Source organism: Pyxicephalus adspersus, chromosome 12 (assembly GCF_032062135.1).
Source record: "Pyxicephalus adspersus chromosome 12, UCB_Pads_2.0, whole genome shotgun sequence".
Classification (NCBI taxonomy): domain Eukaryota; kingdom Metazoa; phylum Chordata; class Amphibia; order Anura; family Pyxicephalidae; genus Pyxicephalus; species Pyxicephalus adspersus.
In genome coordinates, this window is record NC_092869.1 from 25017387 (window position 1) to 25043008 (window position 25622).

At 38.7% G+C, this 25622-nt stretch overlaps 1 protein-coding gene across 1 annotated transcript; it reads left to right on the forward strand.

Moving 5' to 3' along the window:
- The first annotated feature begins 1003 nt into the window (after nt 1-1003).
- On the forward strand, nt 1004-25539 carry LOC140341763 (uncharacterized). Its single transcript, XM_072427637.1, has 11 exons — nt 1004-2101; nt 3809-3910; nt 7014-7211; nt 8643-8758; nt 11310-11489; nt 17263-17422; nt 18221-18325; nt 22672-22746; nt 23671-24047; nt 24848-25325; nt 25405-25539. Exons 1-11 carry the CDS (start codon nt 1004-1006, stop codon nt 25537-25539), a joined length of 3024 nt encoding a protein of 1007 aa, XP_072283738.1.
- The last annotated feature ends 83 nt before the right edge of the window (nt 25540-25622 follow it).

Below are 25622 nucleotides of genomic sequence, written 5' to 3' on the forward strand. Positions count from 1 at the left end.
ATGAGAATGTTTTATTAGAAACCGGCATTATTTTATGCCCGGGTACAGTGGTGTTGTCACCGCAGCTTTTACACAGGATTCCCCATTGTAAGTATCGCTGCTCACATAGGGGAGGATGGAAAAGGGCAACCTATGTACCACTTTATTTCACGGAGGGAAAGTAGGTAGTTACCCTTACCCTGATGAACTTATTTTAGCCTTTTACCATATGTAAGTAGTTATTAAAAATAGGAACGAATGACATAAACCTTGCAGTCAGCCAGTTAAGACAGAACACCTTATTTCCATATGTGTTCCTGGTCAGAAGTTTGGGAAGTATTTATCAGATCAGTATTAGAGCCAGGTTGGTCCATATATACCTGTACATCCCCTTCTGGGGATTTGTCAGAACAAATTGTTACTGTTATAAAAGAGTTATTCCTAGAGAATAGTGACAATGCTGGATATAAAAAGTCTTATTTGACAACAGAGACACAGAATAAATTCTTTAAAAAAACAATGCTGATGTGTGCTTATGATGACAGCCAGATAACCAACATTTTCTAAAGGGGAGGCCAGCAGCCTCTATATTGATTTTCTTCTTCACCCACATGGTTAATGAAAAAGTCAGCTTACGTCAAAAGTTGCATTTTAAGGTATTTTGTGGTAAATATGTGTGACTTTATGCTTCATATGTAATTCAGTCCCTAAAAACACCCATCCATGAGAGCAATAAGACCAATAAAATTATTCACAAATAGTGAAATAAGATTGACCTACTAAATTGAGAAATCTGTGACTGGAATTAATGCAGAATGAATAGGATTATCCTAACGGGGCAGGTTTCTATGAGATGATCAGCAGTAACTGCGAGGAAAATTAGATTTAACAGTGCATTAAATTGCGTATTTAGGGAGCATCTACCAGTAGATTATTTCCAAATACCGAGTCATGCTTCTGAAAATGAAAAGCAAGGCTGGTGGAAGAAAGCTAATGCTTTTGTTAATTTATTATACAGGAAGAGATGTCAGACGGAAAGGGGCATTTGCATTTGAGACTCAATTATGCAGAGGAGTTGAGAAACAAGAAAGAGCTGGAAAGATTGCTTAAGCCTCCTCAGAGGACTGTCAAGCAGGACATGGTGGATTTTAGGAGTAGCTCACCCCTGTCACTAATGCCGGGTTCTGCTTTATCCCAATTTAAACAACTTTATTCTACCTCACGCCCAAGACCTAAGGTCACCAGCAGACTGGCTCAACCCACTTGCCAATCTCCATCAGCCTCTGATCTTCCTCAAGGCTCCATGGCATACATTAGTGTGAAAGAAGATCAGAAAGTTGGTCAAATAGTAAAAAGTGCCGTCCCTTCTTTAAAAGATGACACACAAGAGTTAAAAGAAGAGAAATGTCTTCAAAATGATCATTTGTCATTAAGTCATGAACATTTATTGGAGAATGATCATAGAGAACAGAGACCTGCAATTACACCAATGGTTGGGACCACCAAGCCTATATCAATTTTCCAGCGACCAAGACCGCCTGCAAAGCTTAGGTCTACCATGCCTCAGAGGTCTCCCAAGCCTCGCGTTTCTGTGAAGCCTACAGTAGTCCAGCAGAAAGTGACACGAATAAAGAAAGTGAGACGTGTCCCCTCCAGTGAGATACAGAAGGCTGTTGATGAGAGGTCAAGCGATTCTTCCTCAATTTCTAATTCATCCTCAAGCTCTGACTCAGAGGACAGTGATGACTCCGAAAAAAGAGCACGAAGTACAGGCAAGAAAAAGAAAAAACGTTTAAAGAAAATGAACATGTTGGCTACACCAGACCAGGAGTATGTTGATGTTGGCAGTAAAACTCCTAGTGCTCTGTTGTCAGAGCCACCATATACATCTTCTACTTATACATCATCTGTATGTCAAAATCATGAGCTTGATGGGACCACTAAGCAAGCTGCAGAGGAAATAAATCCCACATACCTAATGCCACCCATGAAAGCCACAGCAAGATCAGTGGATGAAATAATTGCATCACTACGTTCTCCACAGGCACATACAGAATCAGAAATGATGATTAAACACTTAATGGAGAGTGTTTTGGGTCTTAACTATAGCATCCCTTACGGGGTAAGTTTGGCAACATCTTGGCTTTTCTTTATGATAAATGTATAAACTACAATAATGTGCAGTAGATCATAAAAGCAAGCAAAAATCACTTTTTTAAAAATTAAGTTAATATGTGATCTTTCTAAAAGTTTTAAAATAGCGGTAGAAAAATAAAACGAGCACTTAAAGATACCTTGCAGAGTGCCATTGGATCCCACAATCCCATCATATATCTCCCATGGTAAAGATTAGGGCAACATTTTATTTGGAAACTAAAAAAGAAAAAATAGGCAGCCAGTGACACAAAGTGAGGAGTAGTGGGAGGGAGAGAGTTTGTTCATAACTTATGCATGATAGAAAGCCTTTTCTAAAAAGGGTTTTGGGGACCTTGAGAAGTTCTCTGCCAAGATGACTCCTAAATACCTTCAGAGTCTCCAAGTGATCCCTGAAACTTGTGGATATCCCTCAACTCTCAACTAGCAGATTTGTTTGACTTTTGGCGCACCACTTCTCTGCTTCTATTCTAGAGTGTTTGTACTCAACCCATGGTAGTTACGGGCATTCCCCATAGTCACAGGAGGATGATGGAGTTAGGATCTGCCATTGATTTTGCATGATAGTGTACCAATGCATTGTACAATGGGGCCACTATAACATATTTTTAGCAGTGGTATGACCTAAGCAGCTTTTTCTGCAGGAACTCTGCACCACGGGTGATGGTCTTTAAGCTACAGACCTGAGGGCCCCAGTGCTAATTTCTCACAAGACCATTACCATTTAAGTTCCCTCTTCCATGCCACATTAGGAGCTCACCCATTGCTGTAACTTCTCCAGGATCTCACTGTTATAAATAGAGCAGGCGGAAGAGGTCATGAAAAGAAGGGTGGCTCTTATTTTAGTCTTGCCAACCCCTAAAAGATTATGTACCAAAACTATATATCAGAGATAGAGGAGACAGTAGGGGTTTCTTGTGGCAAATTTATATTATAATCAATGTGAAGAAACTTCTATTGTCTCCTCTATCGCTTATATATAGTACAGGTGGAAGAGGTCTACTACTACTGTCTTCCTTCTGGGCTCTGACAGATGATAGTTACTGCAGAACCAGGAATAGGAAGCTATTGGTATAGGCTCTGCTCTTCTAGCTCTGTTTGTAATAGTGGTCATGAGGAGGGCCCCTACAGGCCCTCTGAAATAAGAGCCCGGCCTGGATCTAGATCTTTGCATCCCCTGTTCTTATGCCTATGCCTATGATTTCAGCCACATTTTTTTCAGCTGGAGGGGTGAGCTAATTGTCTACCTGTCTCCTATTCAAGATATATTGGTAGCACCAGGTCAACATGCCAGCCTGATTGTTAGGATTTTCAGGAAATATCAGCAGTGATAGTTTCAGCAAAGGCTGACTTATACTGTTGAAAATATTCTGATATTTGGTTGATAGATGCTATATATAAACATGATGGTTTTATACAAACAAATGACATTTTTGACCTAAAACGTATGATCTTACTATCATATTTTGTTTTCAGTGAACGCTATATGCCAATTTCACTTGTTGAATTGTAGTTCCTTTTTTAGTTCATCATTATTAAATCTTTGAGATTGAAGTCAAGTATTATGGTATAATGTGCAGAATATGCAGTAGAATCCCTGCCTGCTGAAACTCATTGTGGCCACTCTAGAATTGGAATGTTACTTAACTAACCAGGTTCTTTTGTGATTTTTCAGAAAGCAGAAGAAGAAAGGAATGTGACACATGAGCCAGAGATACCACAATCAGTGCTGGATGATCAGAAATGGTCACCTGGGGAAAGTCCATCTTCACAGCAGGTAACAATGGTACCATGAGAAAGAAGAACCTCAACCACAAAAGGCATAGAGTGAATATCTGATTGACAAAATGTGTAACTATTCATATATCCATCGGGGATTAACCTATTCAAGTCAGTAGAACTTTAGGCATATGCTCTACAATGGCAAACTGGTAAATAATTGCCCAAGCCAAACATGTCAGATTTCCATATGAAGCTGAACTATACATATTAAAATCAAGCAGATATGTTGTTTTTTGCAGAAGGAATGGGCATAGCCCCCTCTGCATTAAAAAATACTTACCTGCCTTTTGTAGTGCACCTATCCAGCCTATTGTTTTGTAGTTGTAACCTTTGAATTCTGGAGTCCATTTGTGATCGGTGAACATCATTCTTTTTGCTTCTCACCTACTGAAATCCCTAAGTAATACAATAGGGATGGGTTTCATCCCTATTCCCTATCTTCTCTCTCTCATGAGAAGTTTAATCTCACCAGGCGTTTTCCTTAAACCATTTGGTATTTCTGCAGACCTATTTGACTGGATGAACAACCCGCTGTGTGGTTCTCGAGGGCAGACATCTATTGAACATGAAAAAAACAGTTTGACACATTAGGCCTGATTTTTTTAAAGCTCTCCAAGGCTGGAGAGGATGCACTTTTATCAGTGAAGATGGGTGATTCAGCAAACCTGAAATGGATTAAAAAAAAAGTCCGTTTGCTGAATTTGTAAGCAGTTTAGAGTCTTTCTGCGCCCTCTGCATACTTTCTGTGTTATCTCAAAAAGTCTATTAAGCTGTTCTAGTTTTTATCATAGACTACATTATGATTAGAAGGGTTTTAATGTACAGTGCTGTGTAATATGTTGGCGCTATACAAATCATTACTAGAACACAGGGATCAAAAGAGAACATTTTTTGTTAGGCTTTACATACTCTTGCATTATCAAGGGCTTCTTTTATTTCTTTGGGAAAAAAATTCTATCACCTTTAAACTTATACACAACCAAATCTAGCCCCGCATGAAAAAACAAACTGTATATGTATTTGGAACTGAAAGATTTGAAGCTGGCAGACATTGATTAATGGGCACTTCATTTTAAGCACTTCTCCAGTTTTGACAGCTGATGGAACAGGTCAACACAAAGGCACATTACTTCCCAGGTTCTAATGTGTGTATTTTACATCTAGCCTTTACTGTGACGTTAGTGAATAGAGGTGAATTTGTATGTTTAGTGAGCAGTGACCTGCATTACTAATTATATGTTATTTTAAAAGCATCTATGTGTGTCTTGTGTAGCTGACAGTTCTAACTCAACCTAAAATGCTAAGAAGCATGTGTAGAGAATTTTCCCATAGTAGTCTAGTGATAGCTAACGTTCTAGGCTTGCTGAAGCTTCTCAGTTACAAGTTTAGGTGCCAGATATTTATATAGCCCTGATATTACTTACACAGCTTTTGCTACCATTGCATAATCTTTAGACTTTGATGACTATTGTGCATTTCAACATTAGTTACCACTGCTACTTAGGCTGCGTACACACATTAGACTTTTGTTGTTTGGAAAGATCTTTCAAGATTTGTCTAAAACAAGAAATGAAAAAAAATCTTGGGAATGAGACACAGAAAAAAAAATGATGGGGTTTAACCAATTCCTACCCTATCCAAAATAAAAAATATTACTTTCAGCTACAGATATACTTTAACAGAAGATGCCTCCATTTATCATTTTATAGATTCGTCTGTGGATTCAAAGTTACATTTTTTTAAGGTACCGTAATATAAAAGTAAGGCCTTCCATCGAAATAATGATATCCTCTTTCAATCCTTTGTAAATCTAAAGACATTTTTTTAAATTTTAGATAGAATAGGGGTAAAGATATTGTCAGTTATTTTTGCTGCCATCTGTGTCTTACTTGTCTACACCTCCTGTTCTGTATACTTAGGATGCTAAAGGTGAGAAAATGCTCCGATATTTGTCACAGCAACACATGGAAGATGTTTTCTCTGCTCCTGTTCTGGTGGCAGCTCAAAATTTTGGATTTACCTGTGGCACTGGCGAACAGAACAGTTAGAGACTGAATTTCTCTAACGGAGACACAGAGCAATAAATATCTGACAGTTGTTCAAATCCCCCACTTGCCTATCTAAATCTAACACATTTTGCTTTTAGTTATACTTTAAATCAAGGTTTCTCAACCTTTTTAACACGGAGGAATCCTAAAATACGGTACCTTTTAGGTCTCAGGGAACCCCTGCTATAATTACTATATCCACAGCTCACAGTACATTAGCATGGTGGTCAATAGGAAGAATGCCTCTTACATTGCTGGCCATTGGGAAGAATGTCACCCTTACAGGTAGCCAAAAAGGTAATTGGTGTCACTTAAACTAACCTGAGAGGAACAATTTGCTCATTGGTCAAGGATTCACTTGCAATCTCTGGAGGAACCCTGGTGGAAGAACACTGCTTTAAACCTTGAACCTCAACATTACATGGCAGGCCTAGCCTAGCTGTTGCACCTTAGGCTTTTAATGGTCCAACATATTGGTCCCCAACCTCTTGCAGGTTGCGGACCTCTAAATGCAAGAACTGCAATACGCGCATTCGCAGGGAGCCGTGTGTCACTCAAAGGAGAAGAAACTTTCCCCCAGAGTGACATCATGATGCCAGAACACGCTCACTCTCCCATTTCAGGTCTGAGCCGCCCTGAGCCTGCAATGCATACAGAAGACATGGTTCGCGGCACTGGCCGGTGCGCCCCCCCAAGTGGGCTCCTTTTCCTGATCCGGCTGGTGGCTGAGCCGGCCAGAGGCGCAGCCCACCTGTCAGACAGGTGCGGCCCACTAGTCGGCCAGGTGTTGGGGACCACTGGTCTAACACCTAAAGCAACAATAAATGTTAGTTTAGGGAACTTTTACTGGTGGAAAAAGAAATTATGCACCAAGATGAGAATTACATAGAGATAGAGTTACATTTCACACACCTGTCCAGCATTTAAAGTCTTCTAATGAATTTACCAGCTGGTCTCTCACATAAGGTACTGGAAATGTCTAAAATTACTATAGATCTCCTACTCCCTGAAAGTGTTATAATTTTTGATGGTTTGATGTTTTCCATGCAGCACAGTCTCCTGGATCCAGACACAGACATAAGATTGACTGATAGCAAACTGTCTACAGAACTATCTTTTACAGACAAGGATGAAGAAAAGACAGTTCAGCAAACATCTATCTTGGATGGAGAAAATGGTACCACACCAGTGCAGGAAGAAGAAATGACAGATAAAGAAGCTAAACAAGTACTCAGATCTGCTGCACAGGTTGTAATGTCTGTAGATTTTTAAAAACAAACCTTGGATATACTTTATGAGTTGCATATATGGTTTGGACATATTTGAGAGAGAGAGGTCAATATCTCTCTGACAAAAGGGGCATTTTAGTTGTAGTTAATCAACAAATATGAGAAAATGGGGAAACAAAAGATTTTACCAATCACAATACATGTTTTTATGGTATATCTTTGTTAGCATGTTCAGTTATACATTTATACAAACAATTTTAGCAAATTGTCTTACAAGATTTGGTATCAGTTTAACACTTACAAACAAACTAACTACTAAACACAAAAAGCCCAGAGGTTGTTACAGATATATTATATCAAGAACTCACAATCTTAACTTGATGTGTAGCATAATATACTGTACCATGCCACTACCTTCCATTACATCCAAGTATAAAGGTCCCATCAATATCTTCAATGTGGGAATCTCAAACCACATCCAATACCCCCCAGGGTGCTGTTGAGTTTCTCAGTGCCATATTGAGTTGTGTGGTGTGTTTAAACAGCACCATCAATCTGACTAATTGTTCCCTCTTCAGCTCAGCCAAAATACATTTTGTCTGACCTTAAAAAAATTCACAATGCATTTTGATTATTGATGGCAGTTGCCACTGAATTTATTGAATGCTGCACACATTTACATTTTTTAATAGGTGGATCCATGATTCAATCTAATCTGAATATTGTCATAGAAGATGAAGTCACTTGCACTCTGTAAATCTTTTTGAGGAAGTTTATTTTAATCAAATAGTCCCAAATAGGTCATATAGCCTGCATTTTGGGGACATGTAAGGTGCACTTTCTCAGGACGATGTGGATCCTGGCACTCAGTAGATAGAGATGGACACCTTCAGCAGTTTAAAAAGTTAAATATAAAAACATATTGTCACATAAGTTGTATGACCAACATTTTGGGACCACATTGGGTTCTCATTGGGTTCTCCTACTTTAGGATGACACAGTGGAGTCGGTGTGTCGCCCCAAGTAAGAGGAGCTCACATGATTTGAATTTTACATACTGCCATTGATTGAGTTAATTTTAAGAACTTTGTTGGTCTTTTTGGTCTAACGCGGCTAAAGCAGTGATTGCCAACATATTTCCACATGCATATGTAATTCATACAGAAACAAGGCTTTTACAGAGGTAGTTTTGCACTTTCAATGAATCGGGCAATAAGTATTTCTGTTCCACTTTGTACGATATTCATTAGACTATTTGTTAAGACACTGAGGGTCGGATAGCTTTTGTGAGTAGTGGCGACTGCCTGGCTGTGTTGAGAAGGAGGGGCAGGGGCTAGTAATCACCAGGCGTTGAAAGAACAACTGTTTGTATTTTTACTGATTGGAAGATTCTTGTTTTCCCTTTTTAAACCCCTGAATCCTTTGTCTTGGCTGCATTGTCTTTCCGCAGGTCACCATCTCGGACATCATTCATGTGAAAGGGGATGCAGTGTCACTGACAAGACGGGAGACAGCAAGGACACACCCTCCTGTGGCTCTTCTTGCCACCTGGAAACCGAGAACCAAGTAATCATTACAAGTGGGCTAGGGATCAGGAGACAAGTAGATCCTCTGACCCGTTGCTTCATGTCTGCTTTCTGTTTAGTGATGTTATCTTTCTTTACAAAACTGTTTGCCATATCCTTGGCAGGCCTATTTGGGACCTGTATATGGTAGACCAAGCCTAAAACCATACAATCAGCAATTAAAATCAGAGTTTGTGTAAATGTACATCATTTAGGTTATTTAAATGGAAAGTAAATAAATGAAAGGTAGTTTCCACTGTGAAATATATAAATGAACCCTTCTAAATGTAGGCTCACCATTGACCCATGATGGATTGACCTTACTGGCCAGTAGTGAGACTAGGGTCAGACTTAATCCATCTGTCCATTGTAGGATTTAGTGCACCCTAGAAGGGAAACAAAAAATGATCCCTCACTTGTCTATCCAAATCTAACATGTTTTTCTTTTAGTTATACTTTAAACCAGTGTTTCTCAACCTTTTGGTAATGAAAGTATTCAGAATAGAATTATACTCAGGCAAAATGTATTTTAGGAGGATAGTCAGTAATTGCATCATTTCCCTTGTCAGGAGTTTCTTTTGAAGCCATTCTTGAAACTTGACAAAGATGATGGTACTATTGAAAGGGCTCCAGATTCTGTTTTCATTTCTTAGTAGACTAATGTATTAAATCTGGTATTTGTCAAAGCTGGATAAGAAAAGTCAGAAATATTTTTAATAAAAGTTAATTGCAACCAAATCATAAACAGCAATACCTCTCTAATCAGAAAACAGATCTTGGGATCACCTGCAAGGCTTCAGTAAATTTTTTGGAGTGTCCATTTGGGGTATCATTTAAGACAAAGTCACCAAGTTCTGGGGAGTTCCAGATCTTTTCTTTTAGAATAATCAGTTTTAGTTCATTATTGTTATCTCACATCCAGATCAAAGAATTGTCCTAAAAATCTATCATATATATTGTATACTTCGATGTATTTGCCCTTTACCAGTATTACATGATTTGCCCGTAAGGGTTCAATTCCAAATATTTTCTGACTCAAGTAGAATAAGATTTTCGAATAATAGTCTTTGACCTTTATGAACCAATAAAGTGCTTTCATTATTTCACTCTGAGACAATATCATAGAAGGAGGTCTGCTTTTTAAAAGCAGTCACCTTGGCATTTAGGTGACCCCGTGCATGTCCTTACTTATCCACAGTCCTCTGGGGGCTGCTTCAGCTAGGTCAGATTTTGCACAAATATCGGCAGAGATAATGGTATCCCGCTTTCCAGTTCCTCATTATATTCGTACTGTCAAATTATCAATGCGCTGACATTTTTGCCTCTCCCCTCCACACTCACAAAGCAAAAACTATTTTTCTGCTGTGCATTATGGAGAGATCGGCCACACACATAGCTGCAGCACTCCTCTGTCTCCACACATAAAGAATGATAAATAGCTGGAGTGAGGAGACGTGAGGCTGTAAAAACATGCACCTTTTTACCTGCAACATACCAAAAACAACTTTTTTCTGTTGATAGACTTGTGGGAATGTTTGCCAATGAGGAAAGTTCCCGGGGCAGCTGTCAAGCTGACTGTGCCAAGCGTAGATTCTCCTGCCTTGTCATTGAATGGTGACAGGGTGACATCCCAGCTGAGGTCAGCTATATGGTTTCTACTAGACACTACTAAACACACACTAGACATTAGTGGAATGTTTCAGGCTCTATAAATGCTATTCACTATTCAGTTTTAAAACTGTTTGTTTTTGTGGCACCATTTCTTTTATTGGTCAATTTAGAGGTCTCGGTCATTAATTTTATTGTCTGCAAAGTGGCAGATTTTAGTCTTCTAACAACTACATCAAAATAAGCTTTTACCCCAAAATGAATCTGTGCTACAAAGGTACATTTTTTTATATTGCTGCTGAAATATTTAAAGGGAAACTAAACCTAAAAATCAAAAAATCCAAGCAGACAGGTTTTGTATTGCAGAAGGGACAGGCTATGTCTCTTTTGGAATAAAAAGAAACTTACCTGACTTTTATCAATTAACTGAACTCTCTTTATTCCATTACTGGAGCAGACATCGTCCTCCGCTGAGTTTGTGAACTTTGGCCATCTTGATTGGCCAGTATTAAATTTTGTAACTTCTGCTCATGTGCATGCAAGTTTCTGCATCACACAGATTTTTGGCCACCAGGTATGCCGGAATTGTACATTAAGCAATGCCGTATACATTATTGGGTAGATTGCAAACATGCAGGTAACTTTATTTCATTGCAGAAGAGCAATTTTTAGGTTTAGCAGACCTGAAATTTAGAAACTTTAATTGTGCTTAAACAATCCCCTGCAAAATATATATTTCATCAATATATTATATATTTTATATTTTGCATTCCTTGATGCTCATTTTTTTTCAACTGAAACATTGTGCAATCATGCAAGATTGATCACCGCTACTTTTGTGTAAATTTTAGCTTGAGCTACTGGGCTTTGTAAAATAACACTTTTTACAGCATAATGTTTACAACATATGCAACATATTTTTTTAACTTATTTATCTTTTCCAGATCTGCAGTTCATCAAACAATCCACCATCTCTGCACAGTGTCCCCCAGCCAAATCCTACCTAGCTCCCTGCAGCTGGCATCAAGAGTTCAGCACACGATGAACAGAAAAGGCCATTGCACTGACTTCGAGGTCAGTTACCAGATTGACTCCTTACCAGATGACCCCGAACATAGAATGCGGTAATATTCTTAGCTGATTAGCCTTAGAGGGACATGGTAATAGTTTGGGGTAATTTCATTCATTTATTAAAGTTTTTGTCATAGTTATTACTATGCTTCTACAATTTTTGTTAAAAAAATCACAAATACATGATTACAGGTAATGATTAAAGGTAAAGGATTCCTGTAGCACTGTGGGTTACAGCAGAACTAAACTCTTGATACTCACCTATCCCTGTTCCCTCGCTGGGCGCTGCCATCTTTTTCCTTTTTCTATTCTTGGAGACAATCATTGGCATCTTGATTGGCTGGGCCAGGATGACCTTAACTCCCCAGCAGTCATGAGGGAGTTCATTCATTCCCATGCACATGCAGGGTTAGGTGGGATTAGATTTTTAAATGTTGAACTTTAGGGAGGTTCTGTTGTTTGGACTAATATTTTGGACTGAGCTGTATTATAATAAATGGTTCGTAATAGGTGGCCATTGTTATCCACAAGTTATCCACTTCTATTGGAGCAATTAAACGTCAAACCTTCTAAAATTACTAATTTCCTAGCTGTCATATCAATGAGTCCTTACTGATCCATATTGAGTATGAAGATTAGGAGTTTGGATTCTCTCTCTCACTTGCTACATGCTTCTTCCAGGTCAGTAATTCCGAAAGAGGTAAAGTCATTGGCCTAATTTATTAAAGTTCTTTAAGACTGGAGATGATACACTTTCATTAGTGAACCTGGGTGATCCAGCAAATCTGGAATTGATTCTGGACCAGATCCATTCCAGGTTTGCTGGATTACCCAGGTTCACTCATGAAAGTGTTTCTTCTCTTGGAGAACTTTAATTAATCAGGCCCACTGGATCAGCATGACAGTCTGACAACTAGTATTTTTAAAAGCTTGTCAACAATAGCAGCCTACATGTTTTTTCAGCAAGAGCAATTAACCCTTAAAATGCAATAGGGTACAGGTTGCTTTTTGTCCTCAGTGACCACACTGCAATATTACCTTGCAGTCAGCCCCTGAAATGATTAGCAGACAGTGCTGAAGACAGGTGTAATTGGCTGACAAACCTTATCTCTCCTATAGGAATGTGGTCTCTCTTAAGAAATCACTTATCCATGACAGCCCCTCCCCGACAGACAAAGAGCCCCTTACATAGAGCGTGTGCAGGAGATGCTCAGTCCCCTCTGTGTGAAGAACTGCCATCAGTTTTTAGCTGGCTGGCCCACACACGTCCTTGCTTCAGTGAGTGATGAGTGTTTACTTTCACCAGCCGCTATGTCCAGCTAGGACTCCTCCATAACAAATCACTGAGCATGATAGATGTCTCTTCACTCACTTGCTACATGCTCAGAGCTCTCCAACTTTCTATAGCACAATGCTCAAATCTTAATATATGTATAATTAAGAATCAACTGCAGCAAAACTGGTAAATATATCCTTGTACCATAGGAGTTGCTGATTATTTGGTGTCAGTGAATGCGAAGCCTTGTACACTCCTTAAGCCATATGGCTTGTGAATACTAACAGTAAACAAGCTCTCTATAATATTGTAGCACTGAAATGATTATACAAAACCAAAATCTGAAGTTCTAAAATAAAACAGTTAAAGTTAGGACTGTGCTGTGCAACCCCATACCTTTCTCTTTCAAACATTTTTATTGAGTTTCAACAATATAATAACACAAAAAAAGACACATACAGAAAAAGGGTGAATAACCATATTTACAGGAGTACATCATAATACAAGTGTCAATTTTCCATATACAAACCATTGCTCATAGGGGCTGGAGACAACTATAGGGAAGATCCGAGGAGGGGTATGGGAAAAGCATGGGGGAGAGCATGGAAAACAAAACAAGGCTTATAAAATAAGTGGCAGAATATAGTGTAAACTGGGGATCCAAGTAAACCTTACCACCATGTGTTTTTCGCACGGTAACAATAAATAATAAACCTCGAGAGCCTCGTTGTTACTCTTCTTATCTATGTAGGTTATACCAGGGTATGCATTAATGACCCCCATTCGAAAACAGATGGGGGAGCCTTGGGGCAGGGGTGGGTGTGGGATTAGGTGTAGGGGATTCCTGACTGGCCTAATACTTGTATACCCTCCAGGTCTGTGGATGAGCATTGCTGGGTCCAATATCTTCGACGCCCATCCTTTCTGTTAGGCTTATGGCCAGAGCGACTTAAATTGGGGTGATTCTTTAAACCAGTCCCACGCGGACCATGTCAACTTGTACTTCTCCATCATATCCTCATCCTCTGCAACCAATAATTCCATATGTTGTATCTTTTCTATTTCTAAAAGCCATTCCCTCATAGATGGTACTGTGGGTTGTTTCCACTTTCTAGGGATAATTCTCCTAGCCGCTGTGAGGAAATGCCTAAGCACATCTCTTTTAGTAGCCTTTATAGACCCAGGAAGGATGGATAGTAAGGATATTTTAGGTGTATTCCTTAAATCTGACCCAGTCACTCTGTTATAAATGTCGGTGATCTGATCCCAGAAACTACGAATTTCCGTTCATTCCCACCAGATATGTAACATAGTACCCCGTTGAGTGTGGCAGCGCCAACAGCTGTCGGGGGTTGAGGGAGACATACGGTGAATATCTCTAGGGCATAAATACCATCTGGAGATGATTTTATAGTTGGTCTCCTGGGCCTTGCAAGGGAGTGCCATTTGATGAGTCAGTATAAATGCCTTTTCCCACTCCAATGGGGAAATAGGGGTCCCCATTTCTGCTTACCAATATTTTGTGTAAAGTGGGGACATTATTAGCGGATACTCTAACCAATATTTCATGCAACTGGGAAATCACATGGGCTGGCCTACTTGTAGAACTCAACAAGATTTCAAACGCTGTACGACTCCTGTGTATGGTGTGTGTTGAGGTGTGTTGATGCAAAAGATGACAGCTATTAATAGGACAGCCAAGTATTCGGCTTTCTCTGCATCTCGGCGTCTAGATACCCAAAGGGAGGCAACCTCCCATTCTGCAGTACACTGTATACATGCCTATTGTCTTGGGCCGTTCAAGATAGAAATTTACTAACTCTCATTGCCGGGAGTAATGCTGGATTATCGAACATGGGAGTCATGGGTCCCATATTGGTGGACACATGACCCGCCCTAGTGAGGCTATCCCATACCTTCAAGAGATCTGAGGTATCAATTGGTAATGGCTGTAGTATGTGCAGTACAGACCTGTCCACCCATGGTAGGGAACGAAGGTCAATGGGAGATAGGAAGTTTTCCAGAAGGACCCAGCGTTTCCTGTCTCTGTTGTGAAACCAGTCTACTATACGGGTCAATACAGTTGCTTTGTAATAAGATCTGATATCAGGGACTCCCGCGCCGCCCAGAGCTTTAGGTCTTGTAAGATAGCGTAACGCTATTCTGGGGCGTTTCGTTTTCCATTGAAAATCTCTGCACAATTGCTGCACTTTACAGAGGAATATGGGCAGAAGGTATATTGGGACTCTCTGGAAAATGTAACAACCCCATACCTTTAAATAAATGAAGCAAGGATATAGTGTAGTATACTTTATAACTTCTAAGTTAAGATCATTATAAATACCTTTATTTATCTTTTTACCTGGGTCAGGTGACCAGGCTTTCTTTCCTCCACATTGCATAGTCATGGCTATGTTTTCATGTTCTCTGTCCAAAGCTACACAGGGGCAGTTGGAGCTAATACAGTCATGTGTGGTTGGTTTAAATGAGGAAAACAAAGAACACCACGCCAATGCGCAGCTAAATGGGAGAGAGAAAGCAGAAGAAAGCATGCACTGGTATGGGTGGCAACACTGTAGAGTGTAGATCAGCCTGCAAAACGTTAACACTGAGTCTGAAGTGCTATTACTTGTCAGGTTCAGAATCTACGATTAAACTAAAGCTAAGCTAGTAATGGTTCATGTTTTAAAAACACATCATAATAATAAAAAACCCCCAAATATTCAGACCTCAAGATAATAAGCTAAAAACCCTTATTACAAACAACATTCATTATACATGGTAGTGTCCCTTATACTTGTGGGCACCTGGTTGGTGCTGGTTGTACTTTAGATCTTGTGTATGACAATTTAAAATGTTACTGGTATACTGGTCCCTATACAGATGGGTTCTGTCTTTGTTTAGGAACAGTCACCCTTTTATAAGGGGTCCTATAGTCTGTAGTATCTATAAGGTATGAAGATGCCTACATTACACAGGTATTGCACACATACAAGAGTTTTCATATGATGCTAAAGTGCATGTCAATGTTTTTGAGGCATGAAGACATTACCTTTTGCTAGAATTGGTGACAACCTCACCTTTATGGTGCTAAGGAGGATGCCAAATGGCTGCAAACCCTTGTAAAAAGTCAATCTAGGTTTGTACAATCATGTTCTTGCCTGAGATTAGTAGTCCTGGCAGTATCTTCCATTACAGCCTTCCTCCTCTTTCCTACACTTCATTGTTAGAACTGACCTTATAATGGTGACTGGCACATCTGTAACCCTGACATCAGATGAATCATATCTGTTCTTACACCTTCTGATTTATATATGTAGTCTTACAATATAGCATTGGTCAACACAACTTACCAGCATGCTGTAATATTATAAATATTCATATTACTACCAGGAGAATCCACCTGACACCTATCTTTATGTTCTTGTTAGGGATTTGGCATCTTTTGGGCTTTTACCAAACACCTCCATTGGCAAGTGGTTGAATATTAGTGGAGCTAAATAAATTCTTGTTTTTTGCCTTCCTCGTGTGGATGTATCTTCCATTTTGGCTCCTTATTAGCTGAATATCCCCCTTGAGAAATGAGTGGAGCAACATGTGTAGATGAATAACTAGGAGAGAAGGCATAAAATAATCTTTCTGTGCTAATATCTCTAATGCTGAGGCTAAGTAACCTGTATGACATCAGAGTGTCCTGGGTGAAGACCTTTTAAATGACAGGTTTTAATTACACTTGTACCTGGCTATCAGTCACACTGTCTGTGTCCACAGTACAAACCAATAGAACAATGGTTTTAAATGACAATTCTCAGTGATCCTTAACCTCTCAGGTTTTATTAGTATCTCTGTCCAAATACAGTGCAATCCAAGTGGCTGATACTGGTCTGCTTATCTATGGGTGTTATCCAAACTACTAAAACAATGGTTTCCAGTTACAAAGCTCTGCTGTGATCTGTGACAAGCCAGGTTTAAATGACCACCTAATAAAATGCTTTCTGCACCCTTAAATAGCTGGAAGGATTTGCCATCACATATGATAGATAAAATGTATAAAGGGGGCATTTATAAACATTAATTAGCATCAAAATGATTAATTCTGTTTGATTGATTTTTTTTAATGTGCACATATACATATCTATGAATGTTAGTAACACAATATCAATACCAAAGAACTGACTGTGCAACAATTGCAGTGTGTAGTAGAACATTTAACGACTAATCAAAGAACACTTTACAATCTGTGAATACAAAATAGGATATTACACTGTGCTGGAGCACTGTACAACACTTTGGGCTCTATTTATAAAACAGGGAATCTTACATTCCCTCAAACATTCCCTAGTAGGAATTAGTTACTGACATTGGAACTGGAAGATCCCCATGTCTGATTTCATGTTTTATAAATAGAAGAATAGAAGAAATATTAAAAATCATTTAAAAATCACAGAGTGTAACCTCTCATCATGGAGGATATAAAAAGTTATAAATAAAAATATATAGTAAATATTCATGTCATTATTTTGACTAACCTACATATTTTTCTATTAAAGAATTTTGCAGGATGGGATCCTTACTTCAACACTTCCATCGCACGACCAGAGGGGCGGTCTTGTAACTTTGCCCCCTCATAGTGCACGTAGCTTGGAGGAGTGGCAGAGAATTGCTGAGTATTATGTGGAAAGACCTCGTATGGAGCTTATTGCAGAGCATGTAAGTTTTGGAAAAAAGCATGTTCAAACACAACACATGTAATTATCGAACTATGGGGTTCTTTGAAAAATGGGCAGAGTGTACACAATTCTACTAAGCTCTTAATACATACATTTTTGAATAATATAATATTATTTATTAAATGTAATAAAAAGAAAAACTGAACCATCACATTTACACAGGTATTCAAACCCTTTACTTAGAACCTAATTGAATCACCTTTGGTGGCAATTACAGCCTCATAGTTGGAGCTGTTTGAGATTGATTTTTACCCTGAGATGATATTATCTTGATCAACATGTGGACTGCACCCTCTTCTTGGTGCCTGGCATTCATTGGACCACAGTTGATTGGTAACATACTATATATGCAAGTTTTTTTCTCCTGGAGAAGCTTTTTAGAAAAATATGTGGAGAAACATACTTATCGGTTTTGTACCACATGAAGAGGTGTTGGATGCTAATCAATTCTACATTTTGAGGATGTGGTACACAATTCATATTAATTCAGACTGATTATTCTTATATCCATTTATTATTCCATAAATCTTTAGCAGGAAAAGTCTGAACATAGAAGAAAAAACTCCCAGGATTCAATGTTATATGCACCTGGTAATAAGTTAGTGCATAGCTTTTAACGGGAAGATACTTTATTTCCCTAATTATGTATTATGAACACAAATCCCAAGAGAAGTAAGACAGTAAAATTTGTTTGAATTTGGGTTTCTTGATGGCCTTTTATTTATGTTTACTATGAGTATGTAATTATCAGTAACTGTGTGTTTGTGCTGTTTTACAGGCATCTCTTAACCCTGAAACCCTGAAGATGTTTTGGGCACCAGCTCCTCCAAAATTCTCTGCCCCTCTGTCCTTAATGCAGCAGACTTTGTTTTCCAAATACGAGGTAATGTTCATAAAATATTATTGAAGAATCCTGTGATAAGATTTAGCAATAGTAATGGAAGTGTTTTCTGAAGACAAATAAAAGTTTGATAAATATCTGCCTGCTTCTCCTTGGACAAAGGAGTGTAGGCCTGTTCCAGACTAGTGCTTTGTATGAATAAGGGCATGGGACACAAATGGCTACATCTATAGGTGGAGGATTCCCATGTTCAATCGGTGTATATATTTTACCATAATGTCTTCTAGCATGGTGACACACTAATAGCTATTTTCTGCAAACTGTTTTACCTGCCAATGAGTTTTTCTTGTGCTGTCTCTCAGTCTATCAGTCCTGTTGTACATTTCAGAAGGCTGATATTCAAATATTCAGAAACAAATCCAAATATTTTTCCTAGTTTTATGTACAGCTAGTGTTTGCTTGATTTTAGCTGCTGATCTACAAGAAAATATTTTTTTCAGTGGAGTTGCATGTGTATGACAAGAGAATCCAATGAAGCATATATGGAGAAAAAAAAATTGAGGCTGCCTTCAATGACTAATTTTAGAAAATAGTATGTCTGGCCGCAATACTTGAGATTACTGACCAACAAATAAGGGAGTTAGTCAAATATTGTAATAGATTTTCTATGTGTGTGTTAATAAGAGTAACAATATATGAACAAATAGTAAGTAAAGCAATCGTGCAACAAGCAGACATCATTAATATACAAATAACACCCAGCAACAGGCAGATTTCACCTAAAGACATTCCAATAATAAGCTGATACTCCCAGTGACATTCACTGTTCCCTAAGGGACATGGCAGGGAGATTCACCAGTGGCAGGACCTTTTCATATATCTGATGAAAAAAAAAATGTTTGCAAGCGTTGAGTTCAGTGAAGGGAGCTCACAGTCTAGTGGGGGAACAGATGATGTTAGCAGATTGGAGGAGAGCTTGGGAGCCAAGCCTAGACGCACAAATGGTATATCCAATCCAACAAGACACCATCCCGAAGCTGAATAGCCAACTGGACAAATGAGGCAATGTGAGGTGGACAGCATCTCCCCCAAGCAAGAAGGCTGGGTGGGTGGCAGGGCACGGGGGATGGGATGGCGACACACGACTTGTCTCTAGGAAGGTTTGGCTAACAACACACACAACACACACAGCATAGGAGGAGGGAAGGAGGGTACACATAGAGTACATAGGAGGATGGAGGTGGGCAGAGCTTACGTAGGTAAGTATGGCCTTCCCAATACATTGCGTGGCTACAAAGCAGGTAGGTGTAATGAACACAAGCCACACACGTGGGAGGTAATGTGTATATTACAACCTAACTCACCTTCAACTGCAGACCATCCAAAGAGTCCCCATAGAACTGCCCTGTTTTTTTAACATAGCATGTTGTAAAATTTTGTATTTTAGGTCAGAAAATTACCCTAACCCCCCCCCATATTATAAACTTTCTGAAAGCTGACTGCTGACCCCCTGCACTTTAATGACACATGATATTTCTGCTGTCTGTGATCATTGAGTTCATGGGTTCAAATTCAAAGACACCAAGTACAAGTACATGTTCTTCCTTTGTGCCACACCTACAAAGACAGTAAATCCCAGCAACATGCAGATATCAACAAGAGACAGATTACAATGATAGACAGATACTCCAGTGATATTCAGCAGGTCCCTCAAATCTGGACATGGCAGGGAGATTCACCAGTAGCAGGTTCCATAGTGACAGTGACATTACGTTCCCAGCCTACTGGCCATCGCTATCATCTCTATCTGGTACTCACACTGCTCCCTGGAGCCATGTGGTCAGTTACAAGGAGCAGCTACTGTGCTTAGGTTACACATTGCATTGGTACACGTTGCAGCCAAATAAGCAGAGGACTCAGAAATCTTAAGAGCACAATAGCATGTTACCTCTGTCCATTCCTCAATTCTTAGGGAAAGTCAGGAGACAAACAGGTTTAGTTTCTAAGCCCATTATGTCCCATGGGATCTGGGACAGGTAGGTAGTATATTCTTCTCAAGCACCTTGGAGAGTCCATTGAGGACCCCCAAGGCTCCTGCAGGCATTCCACAGACACGTCCTGCAGTTTGCATAGCCCTAAAGGACCCCATTGCTGAGCATCTCCCATTGCAGTCTAATATCTGCTGGCAGGTAACCCCTGGAGTGATGTAACATTAATGAATAAACCTTTTATTTTATCATTACATAAAAGTAAAAGTGTCGCTTTTCATGCCCCCACCTCTACAAATATGCATAGATGATCTTTCAAAATTGTTTTTTAGAAATACAATCTGCCTAATGCTGTGATGTTTATTCAACCAATCAAGTTGCTCATTGAATAAAAAATTGCATATTGTTGCAAGTGCTTTTGGGTAAAGTTTGATATAAAGTTGTTTACTTTACAAATAATATATTTTTTCTTCTGTTGGTGAAAACTAATCAGTATGAAGTAAGGGACATTTTATTGACTGAAGGAGATATATCTGATAAAAAAAATGTTACTCTTCACAAGTTGGTCATGTTGATGGCTTTAGTGCTATAAATACTGTTCAATCCTTCAATACTAAGCTAAGATGTTGTGTAGTTTGCGATCGTCTGGCTCTTTCTCTTATTTCGTGTACTTGGGTCCCACGCTGTTGTACTAATCCTGAAGCTCTAGATGTAGTAGCTCTTTCTCTCATTTCCTCTAGTTGGGTCTCATGCTGTTGTACTGTTTCTAAAGCTCTAGATGTAGTAGCTCTTTCTCTCTTTTCCTGTACTTGGGTCTCACGCTGTTGTACTGTTTCTGAAGCTCTAGATGTAGTAGCTCTCTTGTGCAGCGTGGCAAGTCTTCTGTTCCTATTTGGTATTGTTTCATTTTTTTTTCATTTGATTGCACTCGGCCAATTGCCTTAGGTTTTCGCAAAGGCATTATTACAGACCAAAAATTTGTAAGAGTCCGAAAAAAGTATGTAAACAAAAGGCACGCTGTCACTGAGCAATACACACCTACATACATACATACATGCAAATATACCTCTGACATATACCACAACGCTGTACAAAGGTCAGCGGTGTAATATGTCCAGCAGTTTCCTAGTGATGACATACACACATCCAAATATAGCTCTGACATATAGCACAGCACTGTACAAAGATGACTTGTGCACTCACATGAGTCTCAGTGATATGTATAGCAAATTTGGTTGAAATGTCTCCATGCTATTTCTAGTGATGGTGGAACATACACACATATATCCAATTTTATATATATATATATATATATATATATATATATAGAGATGAATAAGGGGGGTCTATGTATAAAGCAGTGAATATGACATTCAGCATTTTCCGCTGGAGAAAAAAACACCACCAAATAAAAAACACATGGGCAAGATTCTGAACCAGAGATTGTTCGCTGAATGTCAAATTTCCTTCTGCATGAATAGATTCCTATGGTTTTTGTTTTTTTTTACAAAAGAATATGTAAGTGGAATAAATGGTGTTTTGTATGGGTCATAAACCCTGTTGATTCATGTAATACCAATGCTGTCCACATGATGTCACCACTGCACAGTAAATATTTTTAGCTGTTCTTAAACCAGGTATGTTATGGCAATACACAAAGCCACTGTCAGTTCCAAAGTACTGCAGAAATGCAATTTCTCTGGTTCGAAAGTACAATACCTTTGTTCCTTTTTCAATTAAGTTTTTCCCACACAGTCTTGATGCTCAGAGTTTTGAAGCCTTCTTCTATGGTCCCAAATCACGTGCCAAATCACTCAACTCATGCTGACCAATTCCCTTACGAACAGAGTCCTCTTCAACTTCAAACTCTTTATCATTGTTGTTACCTAGTTCATCACCATAATAATGTTCTTCAAGAGAGGGTAATGTAACGAAAACCGGCACAGGGATTTCATCTGAATGAGCCACTGGGCGTATAGCCGATGGTAGACTAGGATACTTTATGTTACATTTATTTTTCTAGTTATATCCTGAAGTTTTCAGTGCAGTTTCCATGCTAATGCTGTCCTGTCTGTTCTTCCAAATACTAATCTTTCTGCAACCAATTCTCGATCTCGAGGCATACTAGTCCACGTTTTGCTAAGGCCAATGTTTATAAAACAGGCCAACTTCCTTTATTCACTGAGGAGACCTCCCCTATAACATGACAGTTGTCTGCTCTAGACAATTTGTCACCTTGCCTAAGCATGGGGTCATATCAGGAGGTCACAGGCTCGCCAATAGAAGAAGTGGTGTAGCTCTAGAGAGGTAAGTATAAAGTGTGCAGGTGAATGTATTTCTTTGAGAAATACCTGTATGGTAGTACTAAGCTAATACTTGTGTTTTTACCCCTATCAATAGGCTAGAGTTTTATCTCGAAGACATAATTCATTACCAAACTTTGATTTTTCAACAAGATCAACTTCAAAGCTTAAGGTAAATAAAATCAAGTTATGAAAAGATATATTTTATTCTAAATGATACAATAATTCCTTTTCTGAACCATAATTTTCCAACTTGTTCCACCTCATCTACCAACCTGTATAGACACACACCTTCTATGTGTTGCACAGTAATTCTAATAAAAGAAATTTCAGGACTGCCATTGCAGGACTCTGAAAACAGCAGTTATCCAGCGGTCACTGACTTCAAAATATTCTAAATACCAGACCTAGAACATGCATTAAAGAAGTTAAGGAGACCCTGTCACTAGACCTCTATTTTTTAACATTCTTTATTTGTGAATCAATCTAGTTGCATAAAAATTGTAGCATATAGTATACGGATTTATTTTATTGCCAAAAGTCTTTTTTTCTTCCTTTTATTTTTTATTTTATTTAGTCTTGGCAACTGTATATAACGTGTACAAGATCAGATTCCCCCTTAGGCACACTACCATTTTGCTATCTATAGAATTCATATAGTTTACTATTGAGCAAAAAGCATCACTGGAAGCTGACATAAACGAACATTTAATTGGTTGACGGAACAAAGTTTTTTTTTTTTTTGTTCACTGATTTATCACATGGTTCCTTTATTTCATTTATTTTACTATTTACTTATCTTCAAGTATAAATAACATTTAATTATCCTGTGAATTTTACAGGATATTATGCAAAAAGAATAACTATCATTCATCCTTTCGTATACAGATTTCTCTTGATGTACACTTATTCGAATACAATTATATAGTATAAATTATTTGTATATTCCGATATCTCCTTTGTACTGTTTTTTTCTGATATGAGATGTCTTATATTTCCAGTAGCATTGAAAAAAAACAGCAGTAATAATCCTAATCACATAACAGATTTTATGCAATCCAATTTTATACAATTATTTTTTTCTTCTTTTTTGCAGAAAACACTCTCTGCATCTGCTCCAAATATATCCATCTTGGAGGAAAGTAAATTCCATCTTTTAGCTGATTTTCAAACAAGTATGAAAGAGCTTGCAGTGTGGAGGCAGCAGCATTACAAGACATTAGAAGTAGTAACTGTCTGTGCAACTGAAGAAAGAGAAAAGCAAAATTCTGAAATATTGCCAGGAGTTTCTGCACAAACAACCTTGCCTATTGACCAGGTCCAATATTTAACTTCTGCAGGGGTTGCAGCTGTTCCACAACCTAGTTTGAAGCCTTCCAAGAAAAAAAAATATAAAAGAAAAGGACACTTGGATCCAAAGAAGCTTCAAATTATATTACACAAGCTGAAACAACCACCACGAACCCTTAAAAGGTAACTAATCATGACATAAAGCACAGGACTATAATTCAGCTGCTTTTAAACTTCAAAGTACCTTCCCTCTCAACATGGAATGTGCAATAAATTAGCAGATCTGACCTGTACAGAAACCTCTGGAGCAGAGTCTATTTTAAAGGTATACTTCCTTCTCTTAAGGTGGTCATCCATAGGGCCCAATTTTTTAAAGCTCTCCAAGGCTGGAGAGAATAAACTACTATCAGTGAAGCTGGTAGAGCCAGCAAACTTGTGATGGATTTCTTCGGTCATTTGCTATTTGTTAGCAAATGTTTTGAATCCAGGACTACATCTATTCCAGCTTCACTGATGGAACTGTATTCTCTCCAGCCTTGGAGAGCTTTAATAAATCAGGCCCATTGGATGTACTCCAACCAGAGTTCCTTTACTTGCTAGGGGTTCCTTGGGCAATTAGCACTGGAAAGTTGATCACGTATCAAAACTGACCACTAATGCAATAGGCCCATTCACACTGCCTACTAATGTTCTTTCCTATCATTATTTAAATAAATAATATTACTTAAATTTATGTTGTATAGGACAGGAGGGTATAAAATATGGATCTGCTTAGGATGACAAATATGCTGGGAATTGTAACTAAAACAATATTCAAATTAGTTATAATGCCATATACTGGAAACTAGGTATAGTTATTTTGAAAATATTCATGGGGTTCCTCCAGGTTAAAGAAAGAAAAAGCAACAATAACACCTTTTTCTAAAATCAGGTTGTCATATAGGCTGTCAAATTGCACATAAATTTCATTGATTTCTTTACAGATCCGTGTCAGCTGAAAGAATGCCACTTGGTTCAAGACCCACTTACCATCTGAGGAGCTCCAGTCTTCCTCGCCAGTTAGACTTTACATCTTTCCTAAAGACACAAGGTGGTGTCCAGGCTGGTCAGGATCTTCGAGAATGGGTGAGAGACATCTGGAATAATTGGTTTGATGAGGTTTTTCCACCAAGTCGGGCATCTATGGAAGATGAATCACAACACTTTGATAACATTGGTCCTGTGACTCAGCATGATACTGAAAAGAAGGAAGATATACCATGGACAGCAGGCCTGGACTCAGTACTACCTGTCCTGGTAGAGGACCCAACTACCTCTGTGCTAGATGTGGAGAGAGAGATTTACTTTCTCACCAGTCTGATAGAAAAACAAGAGAGACCATCTGCATTCCACTACTGCAGAAGAGGGGCTCTGCACAGGAAACTGGGAAACGTATGTCTCGCTTTGCAAGATTTAGATATGGTAAGAAGCATTTAGGTTAATGCAACCTGTGAAGATGGAAATATTGAAGCAGCTGCTGAACCTGTGCTCTTCTTCACAGGTTATAAAACAGGAGCCACAACTGCTGGATGCATATTGGCATAGGCATCTGATTTTCCTGCTGCAAGGAAAGACAAATGAAGCTCTAGATGACCTGAATTACATTATTAAGTATAATAAAACAAATGCAGGTTAGTTTTTGTTTAGAATTAAATGTTTTGTATAGGGGTTATGTAAACTGAGATGAGTCACTCTGGAGATGGTCCTGCCTGAGTCTAT

Excerpts from the sequence above, each read along its gene's own strand:
- LOC140341763 (XM_072427637.1), top strand. The coding sequence starts at position 1,004 with ATGTCAGACGGAAAGGGGCATTTGCATTTGAGACTCAATTATGCAGAG. Across the intron at positions 17,423-18,220 it reads TGGAGCTTATTGCAGAGCAT|GCATCTCTTAACCCTGAAAC; the intron begins GTAAGTTTTGGA and ends GCTGTTTTACAG. Across the intron at positions 18,326-22,671 it reads CTTTGTTTTCCAAATACGAG|GCTAGAGTTTTATCTCGAAG; the intron begins GTAATGTTCATA and ends CCCTATCAATAG.